General features: G+C 35.8%; 2 protein-coding genes across 4 annotated transcripts; one reads left to right on the forward strand and one right to left on the reverse strand.

Moving 5' to 3' along the window:
* The first annotated feature begins 435 nt into the window (after positions 1 to 435).
* On the forward strand, positions 436 to 18,851 carry LOC136811989 (asparagine--tRNA ligase, cytoplasmic-like). Of its 3 annotated transcripts, XM_067068590.1 has the most exons (17): positions 547 to 635; positions 9,964 to 10,153; positions 10,371 to 10,621; positions 10,905 to 10,994; positions 11,131 to 11,209; positions 11,427 to 11,584; positions 11,932 to 12,018; positions 12,405 to 12,461; positions 12,636 to 12,676; positions 13,155 to 13,391; positions 13,727 to 13,796; positions 14,096 to 14,161; positions 14,609 to 14,722; positions 14,921 to 14,968; positions 15,210 to 15,293; positions 15,664 to 15,726; positions 18,493 to 18,851. In XM_067068590.1, exons 2-17 carry the CDS (start codon positions 9,982 to 9,984, stop codon positions 18,691 to 18,693), a joined length of 1,818 nt encoding a protein of 605 aa, XP_066924691.1. In that variant the 5' UTR covers positions 547 to 635; positions 9,964 to 9,981; the 3' UTR covers positions 18,694 to 18,851. The 3 variants fall into 3 exon arrangements, with proteins under 3 accessions (XP_066924692.1, XP_066924691.1, XP_066924693.1); XM_067068591.1 differs by lacking the exon at positions 9,964 to 10,153 and having other exon boundaries at positions 436 to 635; XM_067068592.1 differs by lacking the exons at positions 547 to 635; positions 9,964 to 10,153 and adding an exon at positions 8,002 to 8,029.
* Positions 18,852 to 21,573: 2,722 nt separating this feature from the next.
* Positions 21,574 to 24,820, reverse strand: LOC136811990 (metabotropic glutamate receptor 3-like). The gene is made up of 2 exons (XM_067068594.1): positions 24,705 to 24,820; positions 21,574 to 24,215 (listed from the first exon to the last, which is right to left on the reverse strand). Exons 1-2 carry the CDS (start codon positions 24,775 to 24,777, stop codon positions 21,685 to 21,687), a joined length of 2,604 nt encoding a protein of 867 aa, XP_066924695.1. The 5' UTR covers positions 24,778 to 24,820; the 3' UTR covers positions 21,574 to 21,684.
* Between the last annotated feature and the right edge of the window lie 479 nt (positions 24,821 to 25,299).

Below are 25,299 nucleotides of genomic sequence, written 5' to 3' on the forward strand. Positions count from 1 at the left end.
ACTTCAATTTTCGAAAAATTGTAAATTAGCCAAAAGTGCCAATATATATGGCACTGATTGTAGTGCAGTGGGACTGAAATTTGATTTTCTGATTTTTCCAACCCTTAGCTAGTGGGACTTTGGAAATACAAAAAAGGTACCCTTAAGGGCGTCACATACCTACCGTGCCCGTACATTTGCCTAAGTACCCCAAAGAGATAGAAATTGACAAACTTATCTCCGGGCTTACCAAAATTACCCGGAGTTTCATAACTTTTCCGGCCGTTTTATTACGCCACTTTCGTGTTCGAAATTTCTTGCACATGTTTCATCAGCAACAAGCTTATTATGTACAGGTGGAAAGGGTAAATATAGTGACCGAGGTCTTTGCTGATTTCGAAAGTGGAAGTGTCTTCATTTTGTACTGTACATAACTTTATGTTATTGAGTGGGAAGTAAAAGGTCGACACGTCAAGCCCAGAAATAAACAAACTTGTTTACATTATAATAAAAACAGAAGCGAATCCTACACTAAAGCTAGACCATTTAACAAATTTTGTAATCGCAGAAACACTTTATTTATTTGAATTATTTATTTATTTTGGGTATGAGCACAGAAGAAGTCACAGAAAAGGCAAAGAATATGAGTGTTTCAGGTATAATTAAACTTTTTTATTTTTCTTTCTTAACTCTAGTTCTATTTTTCATAAAATATTCATACTTACGAATTGTCCAGGGTCAAATAAAGAAACTTTTTTTCACCATAGAAGACCGTTTTGCTTTTCATCCAGGCAGTTAGTCCAGACCCGATCAATCGAACTTGTCAAACCAATCGAACCCATCAAACTAATCGAACTTCATCGAACGATTAAAGTTCGATTAAAATCGAACACTCACAATTTTACCGGAAATTGGAGTTCGATTAGTTTGGTAAGTTGCCTCAGTTCGATTAGTTCGGTAGGTTAAGCTACAGATTAGTTTGATTAGTTCGTTATTCCAATGCTTAATTACCTCATTTTGCATAACTTATCGCCACTTCTTTGACCTTTTGTAAAGCTGCCATCTTGCCGAGTCCTGGATATTTTGCTCTCTTGGATATTTAGTTTACCGACCCGAATATTTAGTCTGCACGACTGCCCACCCGCGCCGCTCGAGCGAACTTTTAAAACGCGCGGTAATATTGACGCCGGGCTGGGTGTGCCCGATAGCGTTGCTGACGCGATGTTAGCACTGGTTTCGGAAAAATGTTCAATTCCGATATCGGGAGTAGCTTTCCCGGTTTTACAATCCGATTTTTACTTTAAAATCGGACTTTTAGTCTTTAAGTCACATATATATATAGAGCAAAAGAATATAGCAAAAGAACAAAGGTATTACCAATAGCCACCCACCATTTCACAAGCATGGGGAATCCCGATTTTACAGAAATGGGAATCCTCGATCGAATAAAGCATCTTCTGAAAATTTCATTCTTCCCCATAAATGTGAAAATGAAAAACAAAGAAGCTTTCTTTTCTGATGGTCTTTTAAATCTGCCATGAAGTGTTATAAAATTCCTTATAAAAAGACACATTTTTCTACGAAGAGGCTTCAAAAAAATGACGTAGAAAAAAGTTTTAAAAAGTATGTCATTTTATCTTAACAATTTTGTAATACTATACGTCACCACAACCACGGAGCGCTGACTTTTAGTTTTATGACTTGTTTTCACTCTTTGTTTCCGTAATAAAAAGAAATTCGTTATTGTGAACTTTGAACATGCTTTAAAAGGACCCTGCCGACCCACCGGACTTAACGAACACCGGACACACAAAAGTCTGGTGTAAAATGAGAATTTTTTTTACCACCGGACGATTTCTACACCGGACTTAAGGAAGTCGGATGTCCGGTGTCGGAGAATGATATTTTTTCCCACCAGACAATCAAAACACCGAACATGACCAGTCCGCAGGGTTTTTTTCAAGCACTAAGCAATGCCTCCGTTTGTACTTTCAAATTGAGTTTTTAAAGGCGTAAGCCGCGCTATCCAGCCGGAAGCTGGGGGCTGGGGGGCGCCTCAAGCCCCCTCTGGGCCCAGGGCTAGCCATGGTGGGGGTTCAGGGGACGAAGCCCCTGAAAGCTGAGCATATTTCTGTCTTAACTAGCACTTTAAAACAGTGAAGCCCCTGAAAGCTGAGCATATTTCTGTCTTGACTAGCACTTTAATAAGTTAAAATTGAATGAATTTGTAGAATTTATCAATGAACTTCCTTAAAAGCCCTCTCAAAACTAACTGTCAAATTTAACTTGAACTCATATTCAAATAACAAATTAAAAAAACTACAAAATTATGTAAAGAACTGCTGCTAAATGATAAAAAACTCCACTAGAATTATGCAAAATTTTTCAAAAGACACTCAAACGAGTGTGATTTTTCAAAAAGCTGAGCAAATTTTGTCTCAACTGGCACTTTGAATCAGCAAAAGTTGAATGTGTATAGTATACCTAGAATTTATCTATGATCAAAGTTAAATTACTGAAAATATCTAAATCACAGCTCTTTTTAAATGAGAAGATGATGAAAAATTTCACATTTTGAAAAATTAAAAAATGAACCACTAATGATATAGTAATAGTGGTGCTTCTAAACCAGCACTCTACATAATTGAATGAGCTAATGAAAAATATAGATCTGTACAAAAACAATGAGAAAATAGGTTCCAAATAAGATGTTTCAAAAGATAGAAGAATGTAAATGTAATGTTACGTTGAAAAGTCAGTGTTCATAAATACTGGTATACATTCATTTGAAAACAAGTTTTTACATTTTGGCAGCAATTAAACTCAATTAAAAATTGTCTCCTTTATTGAATATCAAGAATAATTTCAATTTCATCTTCAATCAAGGAGAAGCGGAGTATATAAAACTCAATTAAAAGAATCAACTGCAGCTGTGATAACTGAGTAAACTCTAACTATGGGTTTCATTCATTTTTAAATCCTTTTAATGGGTTTTAAAAATGGGGAAGAGAGACTTATAAAGTGCTTTATATGGTTAAATTTGATCTTTTACTTTTTTCTTGTAAAAGAGAATAATAAACTTAAAATTTTCTTTCAAATTGAGTTTTTAAAACTCAATTTGAATTGAGTTTAATGCCTCTGTCTAACGGGGGCATTTGGGTGCTTGAAAAAACCACTGGTCCGGTGCGTCCAGTGTTTCTTAATTTTTTGTTTCATAAATGTCCGGCGTCCAAAATTCCCTGTATGCAACACCAGACTGACACCAGACTTATTGCGTCCGGTGTAGCGAAAGGATACTTTTTGTCACAGGACAGTCTGGTGCATCGGCAGGGTCCTGCTTAAAATCGAGATTTTTCCACTAAGGCGGTAATAAAAAATATGTTCCGATCGTGTCGTCCGACCAACTGTTTACTTAAAAGGTTAACACGTGCGCACGCACATTAAGTTTGGCAAATTAAAGATGGCGGCATAAGATTCTGTTGATTGCCAACTTGATTCATCGGTATTTACTTGATCCTAAAAATCCGACAAAATTTACTACCGACCAACCGACCGACTGGATTTGCAGATGTTTTAGGACCTGAATGGAACATATTTTTTATTGCCGCCTAACTGCCCGACCCTCCCACTTGATACAATCAATGATAAATGTTTCCAATCAATAACCAAATCAATGACAGTTAGTCACACTAGCATCCCGCCGAAATGCGTATCATAGATTAATGCTGCGAAAGCGCTATATCGTTTACTTGATTCGCAAGCAAAAAAATGAAAACTTCTAAAGGGATTCATGAAAAAATAACCCAGCGCTTTTTAATGGAATTTTAACATTTTCAAAAACTATGAGAAATTGTCTAAAATTTGAGCTATAGATGAAAGAATTTGAGCCAAGTTAACCTTAAAGACTAATTTAAAGATCAACTTCCCAAGAAAAAGATCTATGGGGAGACGGAACCCACCTACCTTATTATTGGTATTATATTGCGTGTGTTCATTTTCTTTCTTGATTCCCACTTTTTGAATTTTTTGAAATAAAAAAAATAATTTTGCGCACCGCCGGATAGGCTATTTTACCAGACCTCAAACCATGAAAGTCTAAAAAAAAACAGGAGTTGAATGTGTCGGTAATTGGTCGTTCAAGATTTCTTTGAACATTCTTACTATCAATATTTAAGATTTCTAGCCTTCTAATATACCAGGTGCGCCACAAAAAAGTTTCTCTCTTTAGAGTTAATTTTCTCAAAGTCTGAAAATTTTAAAAGAATCATTCCTTTTTCATTGGAAAGGAGAATGATAAACTTAATTTTGATTGGTCCAGATTGGTCATAAATTGAATTAGGTTTATTAGAACGAAAGTTACCTTAAAGGAAGAAATTTTGGCAGGAATTTAATTTGGCGGATGGCCAAAAAAGTTTTTTCAGAGGGAATTTAATTTGGCGGATGGACGAAAAAACTAAATTTAGCGGGAATTTAATTTGGCGGTCGCTTAAAAATTTAACCTTAAGATGGCGTCAAAACAGCGAAAAATAGCAAAAACACCTTAAAAGAAATCATATTTTCAAAATGTTTAATTTGACTTGAATTTAATTTGGCGGATGGTGGAAAAAAGAAATTTTGGCGGGAACTTAATTTGGCGGGAACTTAATTTGGCGGATTTCAGTCAAATCCGCCAAATCCGCCAAATTTTCTTTCCGCCAAAATTTCTTCCTTTAAGGTATGCTCGATTGAATAAAAAAGTTACTTTCAGAAATTCCTTGAAAGCGTTGAAAATCAACCTATCAAATTTTTATTGGCAGTCGCGATAGCCTTTGTACCATGAAGTCGGGTAACTTGCATCAGTGGAGGCTAACAGGCATAGCCCTCAAATGACTGACCAATCGAAGCAGCAAAATTTCAAAACAAATTAACTACGCAGCTTCACTCATAGCTCTACTATACCATTTTTGTTTTGATTTAACTTTGTATTTTAAGGATCAGACAGGTCATTCATTTGAGGGCTATGCATGTTAGCCTCCACTGATGCAAGTTACCCGACTTAGCAGTGGTACGAATAAAGATATAAAGTCAATGTTTTGATTTTAGATCTCAGGAAAGTTTACTTTAAAGAGAGAAACTTTTTTGTGGCGCACCTGGTACGAAAATTAAATAAGACTTCCTCCACTAAACAAGTTTATGTTAAATTTCGTTATCTGTTAAATTTTGTTTTGAAAAGATATTTTCTCAAGCCAGAAAATGAAAAGCTCTTTATAAGCACACACGATTTCAGATTCAATTTGTAGACATAAAGTTGCTGGAGAATTTTGGAGGAAAGTATCAAGCAATAGAGTTCACCTTAAAGAAAACATTGATCGAAAAATCTTATCATTTGATGAAGGATTGCCAAGTTTACAGGCCTTTTTTTTGGTCCAAATATTTTTTACACTGCTGTCAGAAACAATGGATCTCGTCTCATCTAACTTCTAAAGCTTAAATTAGCCAATAAGATTTCAGATAAAAGAGCTTATGAGCATGCATACATCGTAACTTTTTTAATCGTAAGGCGAGCTTGGTTACAATAGCATACATCTCTTGTTTCTTTATGTTTATGTGTTTATGTTTCTTTTCTTTAAAGTTGATGCAAAGTAGTACAATGTGTACTTAGCTCAAGGCTAATCAATATCAACTATTAATTACAAATCTATCTAGAATGTTGATACTCAAGATCAACTATTATATACAAATTAATTTAAATTCAATCAATGAAACCAACGCCATGGATAAAAGTACGACAGTTTCAGCAAGGACAAGTAGTGGGCCCCCATTGCTTGATTTCTTTTTTAAATTCATCTAGTTTTTTAAAGTCATCAGGAAGGGTAGCCCAGATTTTAGGTCCCAGGAAAGCTAAAGACGATTTTCCATTCATTTCACTTTCAACTACTCTACTACGAAAGGAATTCCTTTTTCTCGTTTTGATCTTACATTGGTTTTTGAGAAATATTTTACTTTCTGATTCATTGAGTTTTGATTTAAATAGCTCTGTGGATAAGGATTGAATTGCTCGTTGATGGAAGGTGGAACCATTGTCAAGTTTCAACAGATCATCGAATGATGAGTTGTATTCTGAGTAAACGATTCTCAAGCATCGATTGTTGATCCACTAAAGCTCTGCTATGAAACATCCATATGAGAGGACAGTAATTGAAGTGGCATTTAATGAAAGCATTCATCAAGCGTTTCTTTTTTTCTAAAGTGAGATATGTGCTCATTCTGGCTAAGGCGGTTATTTTCAAACTAGCTTTCTTGCTAAGATTTTCTATATGCGATTCAAACGTCAAAAGATTATTGAAGGTTACTTCAAGAATCTTTGACGTTTTGGTATTGAAAACAGTTTCTTCTCTAATATTTAGATAGAGCGAGTCGTCAATATGATGTTAACTATTAGCTGACATTTGTCAGCATTACCAACCATTTGATTAATCGAAAGCCATGTGAAGATTTTTTCTGCTACAGAGCTTAGTTTACCACTACTTCAATCCAGGTAGGAGCACTAACATAGGGTGTCGTATCGTCCGCATAACCTCCATGCTCAAACACTGACCTATTTACATGTGTGGAATTATTTTTACTTTAGCGTATGAACAAGGCCTTAGAAATCGAAGCACTGTCTCTGGAATTGAATGACAAAATTTAGTTGGTTGATATTCAGGCACTCGGCTATTTTGTCTCGTTTTAAGTTTTCAAGTTTTATTAATTAATTTTCTTGGGAACTTAGGGAGGGGACTTAAATAAACCTGAAAATGTCTTCATATCATGAAAACAGTTGTACATTCAATTAACCAGAATTTTGTCAAAGTTTAACTACTAACTACATGATAGTTAGTCATAATCAAAATTCTATTCGAATTTCTTGCAAATTATGCAATTTACTCAAAATCTGGTCCAAGATATCGTCTTAACTTTTTTTAGCTTTATTACCCCTACTACTAATGTTTTTTGGAATCAGCATAAAATTTCTGATAATTTGATATGCCACATGACTATGTTTTGAGAAAGTTGGTGTTAAGCTATTATTGGTCCGGGGTTGCGCTGGGTACCCCGCAGAAATGGGGCCCGGGGGGACCCTGAAAAGGGTCCCCGGTCAAAATTTTTGATTTTTTTCTTCTTTTTATATAATTTGGTAGCTTTTGTACATATGCCACTAAATTCTTTCTAATTTTCTTTTTTTAAGTCCCCTCCCTACTTGAACTTGATTCAGGTAACTCTCATCCTTGTTGTTGCAAATACTTCCTGTAGATGACTGATGTTGTTTTTTCTGAAAGCTTGATTTCCTAGTGTGGCTAACTGAATGAATACACCTTTCTCATAATTCGCAGAGTTTTGGCAGTCTACGCTTAAACTCCTACTCGTAACTTGCATCAGTGGAGGCAAACATGCATAGCCCTCAAATGAATGACCTGTCTGGTCATTAAAACACAAGTAAAATCCAAACAAAAATGATAAAGTAGAGCTGGGGGCGGAGCTGCGTATTTCATTTGTTTGAAATTTTGCTGCTTTGATTGGTCAGTCATTTGATGGCTATGCAAGTTTCCCTTCACTGATGCAACTTACCCCACACTTCACTGTATATCAAGCTTACAGGATTTGGAGTGCGGGCTGATTTTACTTTCATTTTCAGTGGTTTGTTGACAATCTTACTCTCGCATCAAATTCCCGCTTTCTTCAGTAAATTGAAGATGAGAAAAAAACCTAAGGCTTAGGATCACGGATTGAAACAAATAAAAAAGCTTTCATGAAGGGTGAGATTTTACAGCTGCCCTCTTATTTGTCAATTTTGTTGTGTTAACGTCAACATTGTATTGTTGCAAAGGGAAAGATAAAAAGAGTTAAGACTAGCCTAGTTTCTAATCCTGGTATAGGAGTTTACGTCTAGACTGATTGGTTATTGCTTAGCTGACAATCACAAATAACTTTCGTTTGTGTCATTTTTAGGCAAAAAAATGAGTCCGTTGGTTGGGGAAAAAAAGGTTGGAAAAACGACTATCCATTCAGCTGACCAAAATGACACAAAAATGTAGTTCATTTTTTTATCTGGTTAAAATCAGTCTTTATCATGTACACGATAAACAAAAGAAATTTATAAAAACACAAAAGAAAATGTCTGTCTGTCTGTCTGTCTGTCACAAAAACTTAAGGGCAGTCTGGAGACTTCAAAAATGCTTGAATTTGTCTGAAATTTGGCACACTTGTTCCTTGGGTGAATATTATTTGGGGATGTTTTTTTCATTTTTTAAAAATTTTGATTTTTGAGGCCTGGGGCGAGTTTTTCACCAAAACGAGGCTAAAACTTTGGGACAGCCTGGAGACTTCAAAAAATTTTCGATTTGGCTGAAATCTTGGCACACTTGTTCCTTGGATGAATATCTGGGGGTCTACAATTGGGTCTTTGAATAATTTGAAGCCACTGGAGTTGAGCCCAGTGCGTTGCGTATGTTTGACTATTTTTGAAGGATAAGAATTCGGCGGGTGTGGATGGTTTGGCGTTGCCCCCAAATTTGCGCTGCATAAGATATGTGACATTGAAAAAGAGAAAAATACAATGAAGTTAATGTTTTCTTGTCGAAATAATGCCGAAGTTTACTCAGAGCTCCGTTAGCTCTCTTTAGTTTATTGCAGACAAAATCGATGTGGTGTTCCAGTTTCCATGTTCATCAATATACACACCAAGGTATTTTACGACTTTGCTGGGTCTGAGCCGATGCCTGTTGATTTTAATTTTCAAGTTGTAATCGATCTTCTTACGTATTGGACGAAATAATAAGAGCTTGGTTTTCCTAGCGTTTATAGAGATTTTATTAGCTTTGATCCAATTCATAAGAAGCTTCAGATCAATATTAGCTTGTTTGGCGATCGGTTTCAAAGATTCATTCGCAAAAAAGAGCATAGTATCATCAACAAACAAACTGACAAGAGAATAGCGAAGAGCAATATGAAGATCATTAACATAAAGGAGATTGAGTAGAGGGCCTACTTTAATGGTATAAACTTTCGCGGATTTCGCAGATTGGAGTGTCACCCGCAAAAATCTGCAAAATTAAATCCCAATGGAAATTTGGGAAAACTCAAAATATGTCAAACAAATACTATTTGCAAGGCTCGAAATAACGATTTCAAGTGGGTCGGACAAAATGTCCGATCAGGCTGGTTTAGCTTGAAAATTATGATTTTTGGGTCGGATATGAAGCTATTTGGGTCGGAATATGTCCGATGTCCGACTGTTATTTTGAGCCCTGCTTTGAATGTTTACTGGCATCAAAGAAGCGCTACTAATAATGTGTATTTCAAAACAATTAAAATGCATGGTTGACAGTAGAAGTCACAAAATCGTGAAAATATTGCCACCCAATAGTGCCATGCGCGAAATTAAGTCCCAGCCGAAATTTTTGAGTTTCGTGGATAGGCCAAACCGCAAAATTTAATCCCCGCAAAAGTTTATCCCATTAAAGCAAAACAGAACCTGGAGGGACACCATGTTGTATGTGTTTAGAAGAAGAGTTTTTATATTCGGGGGGACCTAAATCTTTGGGGGGGACCTATTTTGTTGCCTGAGACCCGGTTTAATATGACTCTATCGACGCACCAGACTTACAGAGGTGCTGGAGGGGACACTTCCATTATCAAATGAGAAAACTTATTACCACCCAGAAATCTTTAAACACGGGTATGGACGTGAATCAGTCTAATGTGTTCAGTGTGCGCTAAAGGCTAAAGAAAAAAGTCCTGTGTCTGTCAGGTGTCAAGAACTCAAGTAAGGTAATACTGGACAAACTACAGACAGTTTTTCAGACCTAACAGAGAGTTTGGTGTGTCAGCATGGTTGTTGTTTAATTTAATTTCTGAAATTTAGTTTGGTTACATTTTGCTCAACTAGCCTTTTTATCACACAAAATTTACATTGTTGATTGTTAAAAGACCTCTAAATTTGTTTTGTTTTTCTTCTAATCTAAGGTTGGTAAGCCATTTGTCATGCTAAGAATAATACCCGAAGTTGTCATAAGATTGAGTCGCCCTGTTTTTGTATCAAAAACCCTACTTCCACTGAGAGCTTTGAACAGAGGATTTTCTTTGAAGTCACCAATATTGATCCATTATCTGGAGAAACCCTCATTGAAATTCTATTCTATATTGGCAGGTGCAGGTCAGTGAACATTTGGTGTATTATAGCTATTCTTTGTCAAAATGTTTTCAATGTGACCTGCCCTGCCTTCTTTCCCTTGTCATTTTTCTATTACCGTGTATACAAATCAATATTTTTAATACTTTTAACAAGTTTTTATTTTCCTGAAAAATGTTGTCATGCTAAATTTATTTTCATTGTGTTTTCATCAACATTAAACCTTTCCTCGTTTATTTAGACATGGCACCAATATACACATCCGATAAAAATGGTAACGATGAAACTGGTGATGGTTCAGAGGCTAAACCTTTCAAAACAGTTCTCCGCGCCATGCACCATGTTGGTGCTGAGCCTTTCCCACAGATCATGGTTGACACAAAAGACCCAGAAAAAGCTGGATTTGATATCATTGCCAAGGCACAATTAAAGAAAATGACAAAACTTTTTGGTCAAGAAAAACGGAAAATGGAAAACCAAAAGAAACAGGAGGTAAAATAAAAAAGTAAAAGTTTGAAAATTTTTATTTTGTTATCAGTATTTGCCTTCTATATGAACGGCCTTAACTGAATAATTCAGTAATATTATCATACAAAATAAATTTTGATTTTGAAAGGAGGTAAAGTTCTTTGGGTGATTAGTTTCAATAGTCATATGTTAAACTCGTGTAATCTCAAAATTGAACTCTTGGGATTTTTGTTTTGAAATTTTCAAAGGGACTTTTTCTAAACAAAATCTTTTTCAAACCTAATTTTGATCTAAATTTTTGTTCCAGGCTGAGAAAGCAGCACAACACGAGAAAAACTTAGAAGAAGCCAAAAAGATAACAATAGAAGAGGATAAAAGTTTACCAGCAGCCAAAAAGGTAAAAGATTTAACTCAAAACTAAGATAAAAGTTTTTTTTGAATCGTGTGACCACCTTGAAGTCTCTGCTGACTGAGCTAACCTTATAACCTAAAGTCATTCGATAGAATTTTATATTATATTTTTTCAACTGTAGATCAAACTGCGAGTTGCTAAAGACCATAGAGATCAAAGAATAAAAGTTTATGGATGGGTTCACCGGCTTCGTCAACAAGGTATTAAAATGTCCTTCCCCTTTTTACCACAACTTTTAATTAACTTAATATTCATAAAGAACCTTAAAACTTCTTACATAAATAAAATTTGCAAAAAAATTAATAGAATCTCAAAAGTGTTCTGTGGTGCCTCAGAATTTACTTTGTCTTGCTCAGTACCAATACTTTTAATTCAGTGCTTACAGTCCACTTTTAATATTTTATTCCTCAACTTCAGGTAAAAACCTAATGTTTATCGTACTACGGGATGGCACTGGATTTTTACAATGTGTCCTCGCTGACAAACTCTGTCAAACATACAATGCTGTCAGACTAACCACAGAGTCTTCAGTCTGTTTGTATGGAACACTCCAAGCTGTCCCAGAAGGGAAAAGTGTAAGAAGAAGTTTTTCGTTCAGATTTTGGTATTTTACTTGTAATATCTCTGTTTGTAGCGATGACCTATTTTCTCTGTTCTATTCTCATACTATTGCTTTCATCAAGTAATCTTCACTCTTTTTCTTTAATTTGACTAAACTTGTCGTTGACATTATTAATATTTTCATCTGGCTTCCGCTTTAGTAAATATCTTTTTTTATCTGCTCTTCCTAGACGTCAACGACAAGAACTTTGCAATGTCTCTCTCAAAATCCATTTAGATTTTTGTAAAAAGCTTATGTGAGTGACAGAAATAAGTGCTCCTTTCTTGGTCAAAAATATAGTAGGATGCTCTTATTTTTCAGGCACCTGGTGGTCATGAGCTCATTGTTGATTATTGGGAAGTTGTTGGTTTTGCACCTCCAGGTGGTGCTGATCTTGTTGTAAATGAGGTAAGATGAAATATTTTGGAAGTTTCACTCATATCCTTCCTTTCCTTCATAGTTGTTGAGGTCTCCTCCCGTTTGATACCCCTTTGATAGAATCTAATCTAATTCCAAATTTAAAATTATTTGAAATTGCCTATTTATTAACGATTTTTAAATGAAGTTGATTTTAAAGTCGGTTAATGCACACCATTCAACCAACTTAGTACATAAGCCTGTTTTAGTTCCGGTTTGCCCTAGACATTGATTGCCAATCAGTTAAAAAGCTTTCACGCCATAGCCTCCAGCATTTTATTGTCACGGGCCTTACCTTTTAATAATCCACCAACATGACTGTGAATTGCAGGCTCAGAAGTTGGATTAGAAGCCCAATGTTTTTTTTTATTTCTTAGACATCCAGCGTTGATACCTTATTGGACCAAAGACATTTAGCACTAAGGGGAGAGTTTGTAAGTAATTTTCATTCACTGCCCTGTATATTATGCTTATATTCCCTCTTTTCCTGCACTGCTGACTTCAAGCATCTATTTTATGTCAAGTATAATCAAATCAGTAAAAGTAATGCCAAACTAATTTCTCTAAGATATTGACTATTGGTTAACGTATTTTCGTTTTGATTTCAGCTTTCCAAAATCATGAGAGTCCGCTCAAGGGTCACACAATGGTAATAACACTTAATTCAGTTAAAGGTTTTCTTTTTACATAAAGTGTTCTCATATATCAGACACATATTTCATATCAGGACAGTTTCTGCCTATTGTTATATTATGCTGATATAAACAAAAGATGTTTTTCTTTCCCTCTTTCTAATCATCTCGCTCCACCTCCGTGTCGATCTAATGTGAAAAAGTTTGTAAATTAAAATTGATGAGTAAGCAAACGATATCACTCTTATTTAAAAACAAAACCTTTAAGCTCAGCCATCTGAAACTATTTTTCATAACAACAGTGATATCCTTCTTCTCGTTCTCACAAGATCCAGTAGATACTAATTTTACAATTTAAAAATGATAACCAAAGGGGTTCATCTTATAATTTTTATGCTCTGTAGATTGAGAAAATTTTACACGATGTCTGAAACGGCTTTATTCTTTTGATAAAAAATTTTTGAATTTATTTTTCATGATTTCATTTTATTTCAGTTTCAGAGATCATTACTTCGCCCGTGGATACACAGAGATGTGTCCACCTACCATGGTGCAGACACAATGTGAGGGAGGTAGCACGCTCTTCAAATTTGATTATTTCGGTGAACCAGCCTATTTGACACAATCATCTCAATTGTACCTTGAAACTGCCTGTCCAGCTGTCGGTGACGTCTTTTGTGTTGCACAATCTTACAGAGCGGAAACGTCGAGAACGAGAAGACATTTAGCTGAGTAAGTGAATGAAGATTGACAATGTCACTCTCGGGTGTCAAATAAACAACGCCTTCCCTCTGTTTGTTAATTCTTTTACCACTCGACTCCCAAGTTATTTGAAAATGTGAAAATATTTGTAGCTGTCAAATGAATATTCTGGTTTGGCTCTGAATATAAATTTTATCTACCTTTTTAGTGTTTTCGAAAGTACACATGCAAACTCCTTGGCAATTAGCCTTCTCATCTAAGAGTATTTGAGATTTTTTACATGAAAGTTTTCAAAGGAATTCTTAATAAGATCAACCCTTCAAAATGAAATGTCTGTGCTTTATTATCTTCTTTTTCTATTTTAGATACACACATATCGAAGGTGAATGTCCATTCATCGACTTTGAAGAACTTTTGAACAACATTGAAGATCTGGTAAGTATTATAAACTAAAACAGAATTACCCTCAGAATTCTTCAATGTATTTTGTGTGGCTTAGCAATCTTTTGAACTTGCTTTTCAACCTTATTATTTATAAAACTTATTTCTACTATCAGCTGAAAAAGTGTGAGAACTTTAGTGTTCACTTTGATGAGAAAATCAGGGTTAAATGCCAATTTCTTAATTCCTGTCTCAGAAATCGATCGAATAAAAGTCACACAGTGAGGCATGATACAAATGATTGCTATAGATTCTTTCAAACTTCTGAAAATGATGCTTTTCATATTTTGCAGGTTTGCGATGTTGTGGATCGCTTTTTGAAATCACCCGAAGGAGAGCTCATGAAAGATTTGAACCCTGTAAGATTTGAATTTTGAGTTCTGATTCTTATTTTAACCGAAACTTAACCAAAAGAACAAAGTCGGTTTGAAATTGGTGCTGCCTTTTCTTACTTTATGTAAACCAATTCAGATTGGAGCTCAATCAAGTCAAATCGATTTAAAAGAATAGGCCTTTTCATAAATTACGTCACGAACATCACTCGCCTCGTATTCAAACAATTACCATGGTTATTATGTCCCTTGAGAAAAAAAACTTTTTTTAAGAATATGAACAGATATGAAGTAGTTTTAATAAAATCTACTTGGAGTTAGTTAATCACCATGGCAATAATCTCAAAACGATGCAAGTGATGTTCGTGATGTAATTTATCAAAAGGTCTATTACATGTATTTTCACAGACCTCACAGATATCTTAATGATATTCTTGATCACCTCCGTTATCGTTTCATTTTCCACCATTTTAGGACTTCAAAGCGCCTAAACGACCTTTCAAACGAATGGACTATGCCGAAGCCATCGAATGGTTACGCAAAGACGGCTTCAAAAAAGACGACGGAACTTTCTACGAATTCGGAGAGGTAAGATTGACTCTTCAATTCTCAAATCTTTCTAGAATTAGAATAAATCTCAGAGTACCACTTAGGATTTTGATTCGAATTTCTCTAATTCCATTTTTTAACTCGACTGAACGAGCTCGTAACGTAGATTATTGATATAATAAATTTCTTCGATTTTTCTTAATATTTAACATTTTTTATTTTCTTCACCTTTTGAAGGATATCCCAGAGATGCCTGAACGAAGAATGACTGATGTTATTGGAGAGGTATAGTAAAAATAAATTTGTGTGATCAGCTATGTCACCGCCGACTTTTTGCTTAGTTCATGCCAGATTCTATAGTAAACTGGTTGATTGGTTGGTTACATTTGGTTCAGGTTATGACTCGAAAACACAGTTTGTCCCTTTATCTAACATATTCATCAACTTCTTCCTAACTGCAGCAATTTTTTGTCCCTGTGCAACATCTTGTATCGTTCATTCATTCTCATCTTTTGCTTTTTTACAGCCAATCCTGTTGACGCGATTCCCAGCTGACGTCAAAGCATTTTACATGCGAAAAGATCAAAACAACCCTAAAGTCGTTGAAGCTGTATGTTCCCATTTATCATTTATTGTCTCCAATATTAATGGAAATCGAAATCTTTAAGGTTGCGGTGTTTGCCTCTAAATTCATGATCTGCAACACTGAAGAGACTTCTGAGAATTCTCAAAAAATTTCACCCACTTCGTCACTTTTTCTATTTTTTAAGTGACGTAGTGGATGGATGGTAAGACTTTAAAAGTTCTCAGAAGACTCTCCAGTGGTGCATATCATGAATTTGGGGATTTAAAAGGTTTTTTTACAAACTTTACAACTTAACTTTGTAAAATACTGATGTATACTATAGTAGATAAAGGAAAGTGTTGAGATAAGGTAACGTTAATGAAATTATTCTTTAAAATTTCTTTTTTGCACTCAGGTGGATGTTTTGATGCCAGGTGTTGGTGAAATCCTTGGTGGTTCCATGAGAATGGACGATGAGGTTTGTTAACACTCTACTTTTCATTTTCTGAGCTAATTACACTGATAAGGAAAACATTTGGAACTGTTCTAAAACTCTTTTTTTGCAATAAAGCTACGGTTAACATGATTCACTTTCAATGTTGATTAATTTCCGAGAAGGAAGAAAGTTTTGTCCATAATACAAGGTTTAAAAAGTCTGAGTAGATTTTTCTAAGAAATAAAGGATCAAGGAACTTGATGTTCGCAGTCACTGAATTTCAAATTCAAAGAAAATTATTTTGCTGCATACTCTCGGGTACCTAATAGCCGGGGGGTTTGGAATAAGCAGGGGGGTTGGAAAAAATCTCAAAATTTAATAAGCGGGGGGGGTGGAATAAAAATGTCCTGGGTGGAAAATTTTCGAAAAATTAATTAGCGCCCCCCCCCCCCCGGCTATTAGGTACCCGAGAGTACATTGATTCGCAATTTTGAAAAGGAACAAAGGATGAATTATAAACAGGTTGTTCAAGGGAAAGGAAGGAAGTTTTTGTCCGTTATCTTATTTTCATGCATGCTATTATGATCGTTTAGGAAATTAGTAAATAAACGTTGACCAGTAGGGTGTAGAGTGCCGATATCTGTCCGTTTTGAAACATATCAAGTAAGGCGAAAATAAAAAAATGTAATGTTTCCGGAAACCGGCCGGGTCAAAAAATAAAAGTTATCTTTAAAGTTCTATTTCAATTACCTTAAGTTATCAAAAATAGAAAGAAAAAAATTTTCCGGCTGGCCGCATGAGAGCTTTTTTCCTTAACCCGGATTCCGGAAACACTACTTTTTTTTATTTTCGCCTAATGAGCTGCCTATACAGACAGTGGATACTTTGAGTGAGACAAGGGTTGGGTTCTTCTCTCCTTACATTTCTTGTCTCAATGCTGTTTAAAGCTTCAAATATCAAAACAAATACATCCGTGTCTTTCCCTTTTATGCTTTTTCCCCTATTTTTACTGTGCATGCACACAAGCAGTGAGCAGTGAGCAGTGAGCAGGTCTATCAGAATGCGGTGTCGACAGGACTAGTAATAGTGTACAGTGTCTCTGGAACAGCCTATACATAAAGAAAAACCCAGATTTTCATAACTTACTCAATTTCGTCACAGACCCACTTTTATTTGATTATCTTGCTCTTTTCTCATCTTTCTAAACTGTAATGCGTTTCAAGGATTTTATTTTATGTAAAATCTGTTCCGCCTTTTGCCAGACGAAGTGTGTGTTTCGAAAATTTTTGCCTTTGTTTTTAGTTGAAATAAGAGAATTCCTTACCCGTTTTTAGACCTGTGTAGTATAACAGTAAATCAAGATTCATTTGTGGAGAAAACAATTGCAGTTGCAAAATTTTAGTTTTTGGTTGATTGAAAAGACCAGGCAAGATCTCGAGTAGCTAAAGTCTGTCCAGATATAATTGGCAGTGGAAACAAGAATGCCTGTAACTTTTGATAGTCAAATACAATTATGGAAATTTTTTTTGCTTGTTTTAGAGAATTAAAAGCGCTTTATTTGAATGTAATTTTGGTTGAAAAGTTCGCGATTTTTAGCGGTGAAATTTGCGATTGTAAAAATTGAGCTTTTTTTCTACTTATGCTATAACTTTCATTTTTACACCAGTGGTAGTTCAACCTTAGGTTAAGAAGTTTGTTAAATTTCAAGGCAAACAGAAAAGTTCTACGGAAGATATGGGACCCGAAATACCCCTTGGTAGCACTTTTCTGTGAAATATCAAATCTCCAACTTATTACTAAAAACGGGGGTTATGTTATCTTTTTTGAACAGTGCAATTAAAAGTTCGAAAATGTTAAGTGTTGGTGCATTGGTATTATTGGTATCATTGATTATTTCAAAACGAAGTGAAATCACAGTATAATTGTTTTTATTGAAAAGATAAGCATGAACTTATATTGCCTTTGTTATTTTTAAGTCATTAAAGAACTTTGCTAATTCCCAAAACACTAAACACAGTTTGGCTATGAGGTCATTAAAGAGATCGTAAAATGTGTTATGATCGAAAAACTGTTTTATCAATCATATCACTACCCCCGTTTTTAGTAATAAGTTGGAGATTTGATATTTCACAGAAAAGTGCTACCAAGGGGTATTTCGGGTCCCATATCTTCCGAAGGACTTTTCTGTTTGCCTTGAAATTTAACAAACTTCTTAACCTAAGGTTGAACTACCACTGGTGTAAAAATGAAAGTTATAGCATAAGTAGAAAAAAAGCTCAAATTTTGCAATCGCAAATTTAACCGCTAAAAATTGCGAATTTTTCAACCAAAAATACATTCAAATAAAGCACTTTTAATTCTCTAAAACAAGCAAAAAAAATTTCCATAATTATATTTGACTATCAAAAGTTACAGGTATTTTTGTTTCCACTGCCAATTATATCTGGACAGACTTTAGCTATTATTTTCTAGTACTCATCACAGATATCTAAGCCCGAAGGGCTAGATAGGCAACTTTAAGCTTTCTCCAGCAAAAAAAAGTGAAGCAAAAATTTGACTTTTTAAATTTCGTGCCGATGGATAGGATCTAGCATTTTAATTGTTTTCGGAGCGCGAGACCAAAAAAAGTAGGCGGCAAACGCTATTTCACATCTCTCAAACCGGTGAAATTGCATATTTTAGTCACGTGACTCTGGTAGGAAATCCTTCCAAAGATGAGCTTCACTTTTTGATAAAAGCCGCAAATCTAGCCCTTCGGGCTTTACAGATATCTGTGGTACTCATATGCAATTTTTTCTTCTTCTCCAGGCTGAGCTAATGGAGGCCTTTGCTAAACAAAAATTGAACCCGGCTCCTTATTATTGGTATACGGACCAACGTAAGTACGGAACTTGCCCTCACGGTGGATACGGGCTAGGATTGGACCGTTTTGTCACGTGGTTAACAAACCGATATCACATTCGGGATGTCTGCTTCTATCCCCGATTTATCGGAAGATGCACACCCTAGATAAGATTCTGAATATCAGAAATTTGTTATGATATTTTTTCGATTTTTTTTTTGCAATTTATACCTAGCGTAGCATAATTTTATTTTTATCCTTAGCTATTTTTATTTTGATCAGATTTTTTTCAAGAAATAAGATCTGCACAATCATAAAATTGAAACTCCACTGATGTCTTTCTCTGTGTTGACGTCTATTAGGTTTTGGGAAAGAGTAATGTAGCGAATTTGAACGGACTTATGAAAATTAAATTACGTACACAAAAATGGTGAACGTTACAAGCTTGTCCAACTTCAAGCACCTCTGTATGTTTCTATATATTAGTAGTATTATCGAGAACTTCTGTTTTAAAATTTCCGTCATTGTCCAACTCAAAGCATCCACTGTCTGAAAAGTTTAACTAATTATTGGATCTCGGCGCTTGTATTTTCACCCGGTCAAAAGTTTCGACCTAAGATTCTTATCCCTTGTAATAAAGCACGATGAACTCGAAGCAAATTAGGGTTACAATCAAAGTCATCATATTTGAGAAAAAAGGGAAATTCCCACGAAATCTTACAACCACAAACGATTTGGAACAGGGGGGGGGTCGATACTAAAATTTCAGACATCATGACTTTTAGTGACGTGGTGGTATTACAAAAAAAGCCTTTAAAGCATTTTAGTACCATGTGTACTAAAATCCCAAATTAGGTGGGGTCTTCAAGAAATTTAAGAAAAATTTTAGTAAATGAGTACTAAAAATCACCACATTTTAGGAAATGTAACTATTGACCGAGCATTTTAGGCAAAATGAATAAGATTTAAACACCCCTGTGTCACAAATTAAGCAAAAATATTGTCCCCGGTGGTAAAATACCCTTGAATTTCAGTCCCACTTAAAATTCCATGTTTAAAAATTTCACTCCAAAACCATCCCTATTGGGTTTTTAAACCTTGGATCTATCCCCATTAGCATTTCAATAGGAATTTTTATCTCCACTGAGGAAAAAGGTTCTACCGGGGCTGTGAAACAGGGGTGTATTTAATGTTCTGCTTTCTGGAATAAAAAATGTTTTCGAAGTTGAATGCTTTGTTTTTGTAAAGAACCATGGATAACTGGATAGAAAAGAAATAACAAGCTGTAAAATAAGAGGTGAAAAATAACCAATCAATCTTTGCATTAACTAAAGTAGAGCAGAGCAAAAGTGTCTTGACTGTTTCTGAGTCTTTATCTAGAATGGATAGAGATAGATCAGGTTCATTGACAGCTTAAATAACAAGAGTTGGCATTTTGTTGAAAGTCCAAAGACCCGCATTCTCCGAACTGAATTAAAAAAATAAGTCTTATTTAGGTGGTCACTATGCTAAAATGTCAAAATTAATTTTAGTACATGTGTACTTAAATTCCTTTTTCAAAAATTAGGTGGGGGTATGTCAAAAATCGTCAAAAGACTTTTTAGTACTAATATATGTCTTGGATTTTAGTACCGACCCCCCCCCCCCTGTTTGAAAGCGCTCTAAATTAGGTTGGACGGGTACTGTTTTAACGCTAGAATTAGGACTTACGAGCTTAGGATCTGAGGAACTAAAAGTCCAAGAATGATCCAACAGGACTCAGAATATAGCCTGGAAGTCTATAAACCCCTCCCGGATTGAAATATTCGAATAAATTTATCAATTTGCCCAAAAGCGACTTTTTCGGAATTGGGAATTAGTAGGAATTAACCAAAATGTCCAATATATTTCGACCCTGCTTGTAATTAGAAATCAATCCTTTTAGATAAATATGATTTTAGGTTTTCAGGTCTCAATCTGATACGGAACTACAATGAAATAGACTAGAACAAGCACGGGAAACGTAAATTTGTTAGAGTTAAAGAAATTCTGAGTTATGGAGTAGATTCACGAGGCATTGTTAACTGAAGCGACCAAAAAGCTCGTTCGAACTCAAATTTGTTCGAGTCAAGGAAATTTCGAGTTATGGAGCCACCACTGTACATATTTTCTAATAATTTGACCTCGTTCCACGTGCGTGTTCGAGTTATAGAAACTCAACTGTCCAAATTTTCGAATAATTTGACCTAAGTCTTTTATGAAAACTCTCATCAGAAAAAGGTCAGGTAGAACCATACATATGTTCTTGAAAAATTCAGGACTTGCTCTTTTCTATAAAATGAGTTTCTTTCGTAACAATGGGCTCTCCAAGAACATTTTCGAAAAAAAGGGTAATTTTTACATTGTGTCAAGGGGTCGATTTAATGAGTGGTTTGAAGTTACTGAAGTTGAGCCCAGTTGAGTCCTTTACATTTTATTAGCATCATTTTCTGATATAGCTTGTGATATTTTTAAAGAATCAACCATCGGCTAGTTCTGTCGAAGGGTTAGAAGTGATTCTCCTTGGTACGTAGGATATGAAGCCAATAAATCCTACCAAAGTTGCGCGGCCTATAGCACGGCCCGCCTATTTTTTGCACAAATGCCAGAGAAATTGAAACTAGAATTTACCGCTAAATTTTGAAAAAAAATATCACCCGAAAACAAAGGAATCGCTAGATTTAATCCATCGTCAAATATACGGTGTATATTTTAAGGCTTAACTTTTTCTTGCCTGAAAAAGGTTAAAGATTCGCTTCTAGGCCTTCGGTCTTATACTTCATTGGTCGATTGTAAATTCAGCTGTAGATAAGAATCCGCTTGAAATTAAGGCATTTTGTGAAGATGTCAAGGGCCAATTTTTCGATTGCTTAAAAACATACCTAACAATGATAAAGACTGGTACTATCCTGTCGCTGTTGATAACGACTCAAGGTAGGTACAAGTGTCCTGAGCCCCCTCCCCCAACCACCTATTTAACCGGATAGAAAAAACTATGTTAGTTTAATCAAACATTCAAAAAAAACTAAAGCTATCCTTTCTTTTCGCTCTTTCCAATCTTTAAAACAAACATCCTTTACTACAAAAAATAAATTAAAAACCCCTAATAAACTTAAGAAATACAGGCAACAAATAAAAGTTTATAAACTAGAGAATCCATTCAGTTCTTCACAGCAACTTTTAGGGCTGTACATTTTACACTCACAGCTATAAGTACTTGAAAGACTTTTCGAATGTTCCCGTGGTATATACCATGTAGGAATACTCCCCTGTCGCGCGGGCGGAAGTGGTCCGAATAACAACAGCTTCATTTTGTGTCCAAATAAACCAAACAGTGTAACATAGCCTATAAAAGTACATACAGCACACATCAATAATTCTTTCATAAAGTCACGGTGTAAATGGGGTGCTAAAAAATAAACTGGTAGAAATACGGCCCATCCTACACAAGTGATGTAAAGCGTGATTCCAATAAATTTAGCCTCGTTAAAGTTTTTCGGAAAATGTCGTGTCTTGAAGGCTAGTACGGTACACGACACCATGAATATGACGCTTAGAGATAAGTTCAAGAATAACAGAATGGGACTGGCGTCACCACTACAATGACTGGTTACGTATTCTCCGGTAACTATAATCTCCGGTGTTGGAATCTTCGATACGAACCAAACGACACTGATTAATAGTTGGGTTGATAGGATCACAAACAAAGCTATGAATTGTGATTGCGTGCTTACTAAAGCAGGTCGGGATACGGAAACTTGCGCACCGACAAATATACGATAGATACGAATCGTTTTTAAGAAGAGAGGAGCGTAACACGTCAGGAACGAAAATCCAGGTAAGCCGCCTCGTAAGATACACGTCGATTGAGTTGTCTCCCATATGAAAACAAAACAGCATGAAAATGTGAAACAGATGCCGAGTAAAATCATGTAACTCAAGTCACGGCCGGCTGCTCTCACGATACGGTTATCGTTGTAACGACAAAAAACGAGCGCTACAAACACGGTTAAGCAGATCCCGAGGATTGATAAAACAATAAAACATAGAACAATCGGCTCTCTCCAACTTATCATTCTTTCCTGCATTAAAAGGCATGTTCCGTACCGTGGTCCGACAACTTCGGCTTGCTTACACGGCTGACACGTATTATTCATGACACGGTGATTTTTCGGACACGCTTGACACGACCAGCAACATTTTGATTTTAATGAGTTTCGATCGTAATCACGAATTGATCCTAAAGGACATTCTTTACTGCACGTTCCTCGATGTTCCACGATCGTCATATTCGGCGAAGCCGAGTACCAGGCTTCTAAAAATTTCCCGACTCCCGGTTTTTTACTTTGACGATCTGCAACCCATTGCCATATTTTTGTATTCGTGTTTTCCCGATTTTTAAACGAATACTTGTGAACTTCATACTGGACCTTACCATCATCGACTTCATTTCCAACACCCATAGTGAACGGCTCAATAGTGCCAGTGTAAAGCGTCCCATCTTTGTGTGCACTTTTCTTTAGGACGCGATGAAAAAACATGGAGTAGGATTTGGCAGTTGAAGGGTCGAGAGGGCATGGCATTGTCTTGTTCACCCAATTCCGATCCACGTGACAATAAACTAATGAGAAGCTGTGGACAACACGTGCAAAATGAAAAACAGCATTAATGACAGTGTGGACGGGGGTATTGATGTAGTATCCAGACCCCAGTTTGAGACTTTCCTTCATGGTGCACATTTTTAAGTATTTTCGCATGTTCGTTTGATTTAAAGAGCAATCAAAAAGTCTTTCCCAATATATATTGAAAGGTTCTAACGAATTAGCTGTGGGCTTTTTGTTGAGAAAATATTCGGTAAATTTAGAAGTATCTGGTAGTTTGACATCGAGACTTAGAGCTCCTTCAGCCACGAGTTCATTTCCTTCAATAACGTTAATATAGTTTGTACACCCGTACGCGCAGATCAAATTAAACCGATTCGCCAAATTCAGTTTCTTTAACATTGCCATAAAATTTCTCGTGTCTTTCCCAGATGTAAATAAAACGACAACTTTGAGGCGAGAATCTAACCGCAAATTATCGATGGTTTTTTGGTAATCTTCGTTTGTTGGTGATTTGGCGAGATCGATTTGTGCCGCGAGACAAGCACCCACAGACGAAATCTTGGACGTCAGATGTAACGCTTCGCGCTCCCCATTATATCCGTAAGAGCTTACAACGGAAACGAAATTCCAACGTAGATCTTTAATCAACGCTAGAACGGCGTCGACACGGAAACGATCCGACGGTACGGTTCTCAACATACGTTCTTCGTCCGAATTCATCATGTCGAAATCCGAGAACGTTGCACTGTAGCTGATCCCGTTGATATCCTGAAACGTCTTGGTCAAGATACTTGACGTGTAAGACGTATCCGAGGAATACGGACCTACAAGGAACGGTATCTTCTCCATGAAAGTATCCAAAACATTTTTCTGGACCTGCTCTTCTTTAATCGAATCATAAATCTTGTTGACATCGAATTGGTATCCGTGTAAATAGGATCGATTTTTGTTGACTTCTTGTATGGCCCATTTCATCGCCTCTGAATACATTATACCGAGTTGAGGGTTTAATTCTTCATTTTCGTTTGTGATTGGAAAGATACCGTTTATCAGAAATGTACCATTGCCTGAATGAAAAAGAATGTACACAATTTTAAGATTTATACGAAAAGCAGCCGTAGCATGGAGGTAGAGCATCCAGCTACGACCCGTAAGATGCCCGCTTGATGCTCAACAATTAAGGTAAGAATCAAGGGTAAGTGGAGACATCCCATATGTTCGGGTAGATAGCTAGTGAAAAGGGTCACAAACTTACTTAACCACTTTGAATTAATACAAAACTAACTGTACTATCGGTTAGAATAATTATTTAGCTTTACAGGTTAGCCAAAAAAAGCCTTGAATAGTTTCGGAACAGAACGAGAATTCAAATGATATTCTTATTTTCTAGCTCCAAATTTCAACCTTTAATGTGCTCAAAACATGAGCTCTCTACATGTAAAAAAGGTGTAAAATGCAGGTGTTCTTGCGATATTCTTAATTTCTAATTCCAAATTTCTTTCTTAAATGTACTCAAATCCTGGTTTCTCTACAGATAAAAAACGTGATATATTTACCATGTTGTATTTTGCCATTAACGACTGTTAATTTTAGCATCAGGAACAATGACCACCACACTATTGTCCCCATGTTTTTTTTTCAAAAATTTATTTTTTCGTTTGTTTATAACTCTAAAGATAAGAATTGTTCTGCTAGAATGATTGACTGGTTATGCCGCTGTTATGGAGCGTCCGTACCATCGAGTTTGAAGTCCGGAGGTGCTAGAGAGGAATCTTCAAGCTTTCTTAAAGCAAGAAAAGATGAAACCTTACGTTTGCCCCGTGTAATCTTTGTTTGAAAAACACGTGGAATGAAAGATGTTTTGGTTGAGGAAATTTCCCATCCAGAAGTTTCGGGGCTTTGAAATCAATGGACCGTACCCTATATGCGTAAAAGCAAGCTACACCTTACAGACCATTTTGCCGAAAAACCGCAAAAAAAGTCTCTCAAGATCCTCTTCAACACATAAGAAAGAAGAATTTTCAACTTTAAGAGGCAATCCAAGATTTGGCGCGAAGGTTTTTATTATTTTCTTTCTATTGAAAAAGCATGATTAGGTGTTGCCAATTTTATGTACCATAATTTCTTTTGACCAGGCACGTATAACATAAA

Source organism: Clytia hemisphaerica, unplaced genomic scaffold (assembly GCF_902728285.1).
Source record: "Clytia hemisphaerica strain Z4C2 unplaced genomic scaffold, Clytia hemisphaerica genome assembly, whole genome shotgun sequence".
NCBI classification, from domain to species: domain Eukaryota; kingdom Metazoa; phylum Cnidaria; class Hydrozoa; order Leptothecata; family Clytiidae; genus Clytia; species Clytia hemisphaerica.